Here is a 10,752-nt window from a genome sequence, read left to right on the forward strand (position 1 = left end):
CCATCCATCCATCCATCTATTTATTTCCCATCCTCTTCTCCATCCACCCATCATTTACTCAATCGTCTGCCCACCTATCTACCCACTCCTCCCTCCACCCACCCACCCGGTCACTCCCCTGGGTGAGGGACACTGCTGGTCCTGAATGGGTTGTGACAGTTATGACGCTGCCCTTGGGATACTCACTATTTTGAGGGAGAGGTAAATAATGGCCTAGTAAGCAAAATAAGACTAACTTTCAATAATTGTTTCAAGGAGTCAGGAATGCATTACAGAGGAACCCACCTGGCTTGGAGCGCCAGAGAAGGATGACCAGAGGGATTAACTTTCTGAGACCTAAAGAATACGTGACATTTAACCAGTTGAAGAGGGACAGAAATTGTGCTTCAGGCAGAGGGCACGACATTCGTTAAGGGCCCGGGGAGATGAGGAACTCGGCCTTATTTTGAAAGAAATAAGTTGGTGCCCTTTGGTTTAGCGAGTTTCTCTTCTAAGGCGAGAGCTGCAGGCAAGGGTAGAACCCAGGGCGCTGTCTGTGTAAGGCGGACACGGGGTTCATGAGCAGGAGGCTGAGGAGATCAGAACTCTGTTTTTCAGTCTTCGCCGAGGGGGCCCTCGGAGGGAAGTAGGTAAGCGTACGAACGTGGGCCGGTTGTCTCGACTTTCATGAAACAACCACTAAACCCATCCTTGCATACGTCTGCCCGCATTTCCAGGGCCAACCTGAACCGCCTCACGTGAAGCCTGGCTATGCTTGCGAGTCCCATCAAAACTAGGAATCTTTGCTTTTTAATGTTCCCAACAGCTGCGGACTTCAGCTAATAGAAGAACACGTGGTTGGTTCAAGAATAAAAGATTACTTATACAATGTTCCTTTGATCTACCTCTACTGATGAAATACAATTTCAAATTTCTTACTGTATTTATTCTTAATTAGCAGAAATTTATGGCGTTATCTAGTATTTTCAGTCCGTTCCCCACACTCACCTTCGACGCTTCCTAATAACCATGAGTTTGCTCAGACTTCATCTAAACACCTTACTTTCTCCAGGTTTTTCCCACATGCCTCCCCAGACGGACATGTTTTCAGCCGGTTATGGCATCAGCAGCCTTCTCAGACGTGACGCTTTTAAAGCCCAGATCGTCTCTAACGACCGTCTCCGCCTCGATTCCTCCTTTCTTCTCACGTTTTATTTTCTCGCTCATGAACGTTTTTCAACATCCGTTGAAATTCTGGCAACGTTTCGGACAGTTTCCTAGGATTCCTTGTGTGCTTTAGAAAAACTCTCAGTAACTAGAGTTTCTGGAGAGTGCCCGGACCTGAACGATTCAAACCGGGGTCCAGAGCCAGTCTCCAAGCGGGGTTGGGGAACCCCACAGAGAGCTGAGGATGGCGGCTTCGACAAGTTTCCCAACATTGTTGAAAACGAGAAATATCTCACGATATTTCATGAGATGTGATACGTGTCTTAGGCTTTAATGTCATAACCAACATAATGCTTTACACAAGAGGATCATTCAGATTTTGTGCCAAGGGTAGACATTATCTTAATTTTTTTTTTTTTGGCTTAAGTTCTAACCCAAGTACAGAACGTGCACGAAGTCCTTCGAGAAAATCTAATCGTGTCATGCGCGATGGAAAATATTTTTAAATCCTCATTAAAAGTATCGAGTAATATGTGTTTTTAACAATTGTTTGTCAGAAATTTTATCAATTAAAGCACTTCTGAATCAAATGTGTGCTTGGAAAAAAAATTTAGGTTGTTTGGCATTAGTCACGAAAAGATATCAGACGAGAGAATTATGAAATTAATTTTATATGTATTCATACCTCGACTAGAGACTGAGAAGATACAGTATTTTTGTTTGTAAATTTGAAATACGATCATTCATTATAAAAAGAGGATTCTAGTTAGTTTCTACAGGAACTTGAGGATCTAAAGATGAATGGAACAAGGCATCTTAAAGAGCTTACAGGCTGACTTGGTGTGGGACGGACGTGTGAAGGCTCACGCCTGAGGCCGTTGTCAATCGTCACAGAGCTGTTGGTCACCAGCCATCGAGAGCCGCCACCGGCGGCTCCATGGTGCACACAGTCTCCTCTCTCTGAACGCAAGGAGAGTCAACAGCAGAAGCTGTAAGCCACAGCTACGTGAAAGATAAAGAAGCAAAAAGGAACAGAAAAGAAAGACTCCTCCGGATAATAAATACCGGGATTTAATAGTCCAGTCACTGAAACAGAAATCTGTTTGCTTTCACCGTTAATTTTCCAAACACGTTAATTCCAGCCTCACCGATACCTTGTCTGTTGATGGGTGGTCGTGGGGAGCCCTGGCCCACAGGGACCCCAGCGTCAGTGAGCCTGCTCCCCCGCTGGGTGAGCGGGAAGCACCTCACCCAATCTCTACAAACAGATCCAAGGGTGCCACGTGCGGAAGAACGTGACACATGTCCCTGCCACACAGGTGGCTTCCATTCTGCTCTGAACCTCGGCTGAAGAGAGCCAAGAAAGAGAGCTCTTCCGCGGGGCATCGCGTGAACAGTTTAGGCCTTTAACTGAGGAAGACGCAGTTTTCCTGGGAGGAGATGAGAGAAATCAGCCACGCTGTCCCATGCTTGCCGAGTTTGCCGGGTAACCACCTCCCTGGGCTTGGCGACTCCGGCCGGACCCATTCTCAAGCCAAAGCCTTTTACAAACGAAAGCAGATTAAAAACCGACTCGCACCAAATTCCCCTAGAAAGCAGAGTCAATATATTTTTTAAATTAATGAGACTTAGCATTTACACATACGCGGTATTTTAAGAAACTGGTTATGAATGCCGCGTCAGCATCCACGACTCACAGACACGTACCCCAAATCTTTTCGATAACTAGAGTCTGAGTCTCCTCTTTTGAAAGAGGAAAAGCCATTTAAGACAGACTGAAAACACTTTCTAAAGATGTAACGAATGCTCAGAAGCCTGTCTGCCAAATCTCACACACGGTCACACCTTACACGGTTCAGGCCGCACGGCTCCACTCTGCCACCTAAGTCACGTCTCTTGCGTCCGCGAGTGACCCACCAACTTGTACTGAGAACTATAATAAGCTTTTCTTTCCTAAACATATGGAAATATCTTAAGAAGAGCGAAAGACAAGCCATTAAGATTTCAGCTTGGGTCAGCCAGAAGGATACCTATGTCTTCTCGACCTGGCCAGATGCTCCTCACTCTAGGGTCCCAGCCAAGGGGACCACCTGGAGCATCTACGTGAGGCTCAATGTCTAAATCAGGTCCTAAGGAGATGGAGATGTGCCAACAGACCCGCCCGTCCGGGAAGACCAGCGCGGCCCTGCCACGGCTTCGTCGGCCCGTCCGGCACGAGCGCCCCGGCCCGCGGGCGGCCGACATCATCACAATCCCGGGGGCAACGCCGTCCGGTCGGACAGCTCCCTTGGCCGATCGCCTGGGCGGTTCTATCCCACGTGAAGACGCTGCCCCAGCGTCGGTAACGGACCAGTAAGTCAGACCAGAACCGTCCTGCAGGAAGCCAAGGCCGTCAGAGGCGGCCCCCACGCGGACGCCCGGCTTCGGACCGCGGCGCTGTCCCGCGAATGTTCCAGAGCAGCGACGGCGGCAAACGGCGGGACCGTGCGCTGTTTCCAGACGGACAAGGCAGGCAGCAGTGCTGGCGGCCAGAGCGGAACCCACTGTCCCCACGGTGTCACCGTCCCCGTGGTACCCACCGTCCCCGCAGCCTCAGCGCAGGAGGCCAGAGCGGTCAGTACTCACCAAGCCTTCGCAGGTGGAGAGGGCCACGGAGGAGTTTTCGTGGGAGCGCAGGGAGCCTTGGTAGAAGCAGAACTCCTCGGGCGGGAAGGGCTGCACGGACCTGGTGCCCCCCTTCCCCAGCGTCTGCACGACGAACCCCGGAGCCACCAGCTTGCGGGACGTCTCCAGCTGCAGGTGGAAGTCGCGCCTGAAGCCGGTCAGCCGGAGGTGCAGTGAGCTCCCGCCCCGCTGGGCCGGCGCCCGCCTCCTCCTCCGGGCGTGCGTGACCGCCTGCGACACGTAGTTGCCATCGCGGTCCACCTCGTAGGGAGACACCAGGTCATATTCTGAAAGCACAAGAGCGGGGGCCTCTGAGACAGTGCAGGATTCTGGAAAGAGCAGGCGCTTTCAAAGGGAAGGTGTCCGGGCGACACCTTCACGACGCGGGCACTCTCAGCTTCGACCCCTGCTCAGAGGCACAGAATCAGAGGCCGGAGGGAAGGCGGTAGGAGTGGCTGCTCCCACGGCCTGTCGTTCCCCACCCGCCAAGTTCAATGTCACCCAGAGGAGAAACAGATCACAGACCAAACAGAACCGAAAAAGGGACGTTCGCGATCACATTTCAAACATTTTACTGTAGGGTGATGATCAAACGCAATCATCTTTATGATTCTAAGTATTCCTTTGCTCGCATTCTGTCTTTTACAAACATCCACATTGCGCTAAGAAAAAAAAACAAAACCTTAGCTTAAAAATGCTGACAATTCTTCAGAAAACAGTTAAGAAGACAAACGTGGTGTTGTTCTTCGCTGCTTAGTTTTCGATGTTTCATTATGAAGCATGCGGTACCCAGGAGGGGAGGGGGAGCGCACACGCATCGGTTTTGGGGACATCCGCATCCGGACACGCTCACACACGTGTGCTTGCTTCGGGGCAAAGCCCCTGGGGACCCTCCCGTGTGCCGAGCACTTGGTCATACTTCACACTCACGGAGCGCTAGGCTCCCTCGAATCCACAGCATGCTAGCCCAACACACATTCCAATAAACGGTGGTTTCTTTTTCACAAGTCGAGAACACCCCGAGGGGCCGTCCGAGGCCGGGGCGGCGGGCGGGGCTGCAATCGCAGACGGCCTTCGGCTTGCACGCGGTGCCCGTCGGAGCCTTTTCCCTCGCTGTGAAGAGCACGGGGCCCAGCAGCCCCGTCGGAACCGCGGGCAGAGGCCTCCACCGGCTTCCTGGGGACACTGCCGTGAGCTTCTCCAGAGAGGTTGGACCTGATCAAGATGATTCGATTTCGTCGTGTAGCCCGGGCTTGTTGTCTCAGCACCAAACGACACCATCTCCGCTCTCCAGGGCTCAGGAGACGTTGCTTCTGTCCCGAGCAGGACAGGTCTCACCTGAGGAAGAGATGGCTTCATGCTCCCCCTACTACGCGCAGGCCTGGACTTTCTGACCATGCGAAGGTGGACTGTCAAGGCTGGGCTTGCAGGATACTTGAGTTAATGATGGTTTACACCTTGGTTTGTGCCTTTAAGACATGCAAACACACGGCCATCTGCCTTCATCTGCACGCAGGCGGTGAGGGGGCCTGCTCTTCTCTGGCACGTTGGCCAGTCGCCGGGAAAGAGCAGGTTGGCATGACATCAGCCCTCCCCCGGGCTCCGTCCCAGATGTTTCTGAAAGGACGTCAGGCCGCCACAGCAGGGGGCTTACAGTGAGGTCCCCAGAGACGCCAGCACGGCTTCCTCCCACTCGCCTGACGGGACCCTGACTCTGACACTCTCACCCCGAAGCTAACGTCCTAAGAATGTAGATATTCCTCTTTTATTGCCAGTACGTGCTGTCAGGAGGCGGTTCCGTGAGATGTTTAACTACTGGGACCCTTTTCAGCCTTAGCGAGAGCTGAACGCGCTTCGCGGAGTCATAAATACAATAGAACATCATCGTAGAGAAGTGGTATTTGGTCGTAAGTGAATGGTACTCAGGTAACTATTTTCTTCTGGAAAAAGGTTTTCTTCACAACCAAAACTCTTCATCAGAAGGCACCTGTCCACGGGACCCCGTGCTCCCCTGGCAGACAGCTGTGTGGTCACACGGGAGCAGAGTGGGTGGCAGTCGGTGGACAATCAGAAAGGCGTGTGTCTGGGTTCGGGGGACGCAGAGAAGGCCGAGGATGGCAGCGCCCAGCCTGGAACCCCCGTGCTAAGCCCACACAGGTGTAGGGCTGAGGCCTGGCAGCCAGCCTGGCCGAGGGGTAGGACAACTAGGGCCCCAGGCACGGCCTCTGCGACCCGGGCTTCCGGGTTCCTGCGTCAGGAGCATCGATGTGCGACCCCACAGGCCTAGCCCCAGCCCAGGGAACGAACGGGCGGGCACTTTGAGGGGAGCCGACGGCTGCTGGCAGCAAAGAGACAGCCAAGAATTGAAATATGTGTCAAAGCACGGCGCTGTGTCCCATAGGGTAGCACACTCTGGGACTATTGCATATTTTTTTTAGAACATTAGAAAGCAAAACAAATCCAGTAAATCGGTAGGCAATGATCGAAGGCAGGGGTACGGAATCAGGACTGCGTGCCCGGCGTGAGCGTGACTGCAGACTGTCCTGGGCCACTCCGGAAGACGGACGTGAGAAGCTCGCCTGTTTCGTTTGCCTCTAGCGGAACTGTCTTCCTCATCAAGGCTTTCTGGACGAAGGGGGACAGGCTGGCGTGACTAACCACGTTATCGCCTGTCACCCTGCCCTCTGGGGCTCTGGGGGAGGCCTCTCCCGTCCGCAGAGGCCGTGGAGTAGAGACAGAAGCACGCGGGCCGCTGCGAACACTGACTGATCAGCACGTTCCTTGCACATAAAAAGATGATGACCGTTTAAAAAAAAGCAAATTGTCTCCAGATGATATAAGCCATATTCTTATGACCTTATTCTGGATGGTAGATCATATCTAATTTTCAAAATAACGCCTGGCAAGACCCTTTTACAAAAACACATGCAGTGTAGTGCGGCTAGATGTCTTGACGAGCAGCTACACGGGCGGGGGGAGGGGCGGCGGCCCGATTTACAGCATTTAACGGTTTCTCTGGTGTCACACTCCCGCCACGGCTGCCTTTGGCTATGTGCGTGACGTCACCGCACGTGCCGTTGCGAACAGACGCACACAGCGCGTTCCAGTGTTTTCACCGTACAGATGCTGAGCAAGCAAATGAGCTCCCAGACACCGACAACAGGAAAACACAGGGAAAGAATTGCCATGATGACGTTTGAGCATTTGAATTTCGCTTTTACTAGGATTTCTTTCACTGTCAAGTTATGTATTTTGATTTTCAACAAGCCGCTAACAAAATTTTTGAAAAGGGTAACAGTCATCCCTGGAGGACTGGCAGGTGCTGGCCCCAGCACCCAGCTCTAACCACTGCGAAGCCACTCGCGATTGATGACAGTCCCTTCCCGAGCATGAGGGAGACCGTGGGTAATGAAGAAGTCCTGTCTTTCAGTTTGGTCCACCGGCTCTCAAGCAGGAGGGACTCCCCTCCCCCAACCTCAGGGGTCAAGTGTCTGGAGACATTTCCGGTTGTCCCAGAGTGGGAGGGAACAGTAAACCTAGGGGTCGAATGCCAGAAGCTGCCACACAGTCTTTGATACACGGGACAGACTCGCAACACAAAATATCAACAGTGCCAAAGGAGAGAAACCCGTCACGAAGCAGTCCCTGATGTCAAATACACACTCCCAGTCACGTATAAATCTATGTGAAATGGGTCATAACTAAAGAATTCCATGAACGAACGCGACAGGCACGGCATCTCGCCATACACTTATTACTATTTGGAGAGAAGTCGAGACTTAATTGTAATAAACTGGAAATTTTAACTTTTGAGCTTGTGTTTTAAGATCATAATCCCCCAAAGCATTGCCTCGTGATTTCAAGAAAATAACTTAGAGTGATTCCTGACCTCCGAGAATCCTTTAAATAAGACTTCAGTCCTACATACATTTTTTTTTTTTCGGGAGAAAAAATGCACAATCTGCTCCAGCTGGTGCCCTGGGCTACTGGTTTTCAAGAGGTTTTTTTTGACTACGACACTGAGTCTGGGAATGCTCTGGTTTCGGGCGGAGGGTGTGGACCAGCTGTGTGTGCGCATGGGCTGGCGTGACGAGCCGCCAGAGCTGCCTGTGCACGCTGTGTTCTAACTCTGTTTGGTGCCATCACACCCATAGTCACAGTGGGAGTGTGCCCCGTGAGAACTGGTGACTTGCAGCTCCACAGGGCCTGTGGTTGAACGTTGACACACAGACCGCTGAGCCAGGCTAAAAACACGGCCCCCCGCATGGGACGTGAATGTCTGAATGTGAATCGATATCAGTCCCACGCACACACGTGCACCGACCCTTCATGCCCAATAAAACGAGGTTCTGAGCAGCTTCTGAAACCTTGTCCTGGAACTGAACTCATTCTAGAATTAAAAAGTTAGCAAACCTGTGACACGTCTCTGCTCCTAACAATGACTACTTTTATTACAATGGTAAATTTTTAGGAAAAAAGCGTCCTGGTCCCCTATTAAGGAAAAGCAACGCTGATTAGTCAAAATGATATGGGAGTTCCTGACATCTGAAAACAGAATATACGTCAATTTAGTAGTCCCTCGTTGCCTGGGAGCATATGGGGGCCCCTTCTTACTGGGTAGTTACTCCAGGTACCCAGAAGCTTCACAATATAGTTTGAAATATGCATTAAGCAGAAGTTATGACCAAAAGAGTTATTTCAACTTACGTAACGGACACCTAGGCTTCCCACAGTAAGCGGACTCCCGGGTCACGCACGGGGCGCCCTAGATCTGTGGTTCTAGATAGAAACGAGAAAGTGGCTCCCCACATTAGTGTGACAGCTGCCCACCGACACCCACCCTCTCAAGCCAGGCCCCACCTAAAACACAGGGGGGTGGGGGGCAGGGGGCAAGGGCGGTCTGGTCACTGAGCTAGGACTCTGCTAATGGTAGATGACACCTCCCGCCCGCTCCAGGGTCTGACCAAGTGAGGTAAGTGGCTGTCGTGAAAAATCTGGGCTGTGACACCCGCCGTGGTGCCCTGTGGCTGGAGCCACGTGCCAGCCGGGGCCAGAGCACAGGAGTTTTCTCCCGGAGTTTAGACAAGCACACTTAGGTCTGAAGTCTCGAATTCTCCTCTGGGACACACAAGGTTCTCTGTCTGCAATGCTCCCATCGTAACGCAAACTTCACAAACGCTATAAAGTGCTCTGAAAATCCCCTGAGACCTTCAGGAATTTTCATGATTTTAGAGAAGAATTTTTACAAAATTCTTGTTTTTAAGCGTGCGAGGGGAATTAACGTTCAATGCAGATAATTATGCTGTGGAATGCACTGTAAGAGAAACAATCAAGAAGACCAAGGCAACCCCAAAAAGTCAAGCTTTAAATACAGAGTAAAAGTAATTTAAAAAATTTTTATATCATTTACATCTAGCGCCCTCTGGTGGTCCTGGAAAAGGTCCTATGTTCATGCGTTTGTCCGGTTTATCACCTTATTACAGACTATTCATATATACTCATTCAGGAGGAGATAATTTCAATGGCTAATGCATACATTAAATGATTGCCTTTAGGTAATTTTATCAAGGCAAAGAAACTATATTCAGGTATTTTGGATTATTAACTCTTTAATTCCCTAGAATTTCTGAAAATATGTTGGGATAATCAAAGCTACTAGGTCTTTCTCTAAAAGTCATTACTTACATTTGAGATGATCGTTTACTTTTGGAAATTATGCAAAGTGTTAATATTGAGTAATTGCCAATGGACTGGGTTCAGATAAAAGACACCTGGCCGCCCACGTCTGACACCTGCTTGCCCATGTGCCCCAACGCAGCTCAGGACACAAGGTCCGCCCCCAGCAAGCGCGGACCCCGCCAACGCCGCTGGTGAGAGGCCGAAGTGAAAACCACGCAGCAAAAGGATCGGATTTGTTCTTACGGCCGATCTCGGCACAGGACATGGACGGTGCTTCTGCCACCGGATGCGAATTACTCCGATCCTTGCGGAGCATCATCTTTGATACTATGATGACAAGTACTGAGCCGAGGCGATTGCCTTCAGCCTCCTCTCTGAGAGTCGAGGACGGACCTCAGTTTAAGAGGCGGGAGGGGGCGCGGCGGCGATGGATGCGCCCTTTGCAGTCGCTTTGATGCGCGCACAGCCGCGCGGCCTGCACATTCCGCCTCGGCTCTTTTTTAAGAAATAAAATCTGTTCCGTTAGTGGGAATGACGGAGGCGAGTCACCGCTGCTTCACCAGGGCACAAAACGCAAACACGGTGAACGCGGCCTCTGAGGTGCTCGCTCGCGAGGCGAGAAGGAAGCGGGGCCGGGTGTTAACGGCGACGCGACCCCGCACCTCGCTGCCCGCGCCGGCCCCGCACCGCCCCTCCGCCCGCGCACTTACCGCCCGCTTCCACCCAGCCCGGCGGCTCCGCGGGGCCGGGGCGACGCCCGACGCTCCAGGTCCCCGGCGAGGCCGCTGCGGGTCCCACGGCGCGCGCAGGTGCCTGCTGGAAGACGCGGCGACACCGCGGTGAGGCGCGGACCTGCGCGAGGGGACCCGGGGCCCGGCGCGGCCGTCTGCACTCACCTGCGCTCCCGCCTGCGCCAGCAGCAGCACCCAGAGCGCCGCGCAGCCGGGGCCCCGCATGGCCCCGCTGCCCCGCGCGCCCCGCGCCTGCCGCCCGCGCGGCGCCCCCGAGGGCAGAGCGCAAGGCTTCATCCGGGGCGCTCCGACGGGCCCGGGCCCCGGGGTCCGCGGGATGGTCCACAGTCGGGCGGCGTGCAGGCGGCACCCAGCACCCGATCCCGCGGTGACTGCGCCGCCCGCGCCCGGTTATTATGCGGCTCCGAGCCGCGTGGGGGGCGGAGTGGTGGCCGCGGCCGCGGGGGCGGCGGAGCGCCCGCCCGCGAGGCGGGAGAACCCGGGAGAGGGCAGGAGGGGCGAAGGACAGAGG

At 53.1% G+C, this 10,752-nt stretch overlaps 1 protein-coding gene across 1 annotated transcript in view; it reads right to left on the bottom strand.

Moving 5' to 3' along the window:
- The window catches only part of ADAMTS16 (ADAM metallopeptidase with thrombospondin type 1 motif 16), a 104,658-nt gene extending 94,213 nt beyond the window's left edge, over positions 1–10,445 (bottom strand). The window contains exons 1-3 of the mRNA XM_039842536.1: positions 10,386–10,445; positions 10,200–10,341; positions 3,772–4,097 (exon numbers count right to left, since the gene is read on the bottom strand). Coding sequence (XP_039698470.1) covers positions 3,772–4,097; positions 10,200–10,341; positions 10,386–10,445 — 528 coding nt within the window. The remainder of the gene's footprint in view (positions 1–3,771; positions 4,098–10,199; positions 10,342–10,385) is intronic.
- Between the last annotated feature and the right edge of the window lie 307 nt (positions 10,446–10,752).

This window comes from Pteropus medius, unplaced genomic scaffold (genome assembly GCF_902729225.1).
Source record: "Pteropus medius unplaced genomic scaffold, Ma_sr-lr_union100, whole genome shotgun sequence".
Lineage (NCBI taxonomy): Eukaryota > Metazoa > Chordata > Mammalia > Chiroptera > Pteropodidae > Pteropus > Pteropus medius.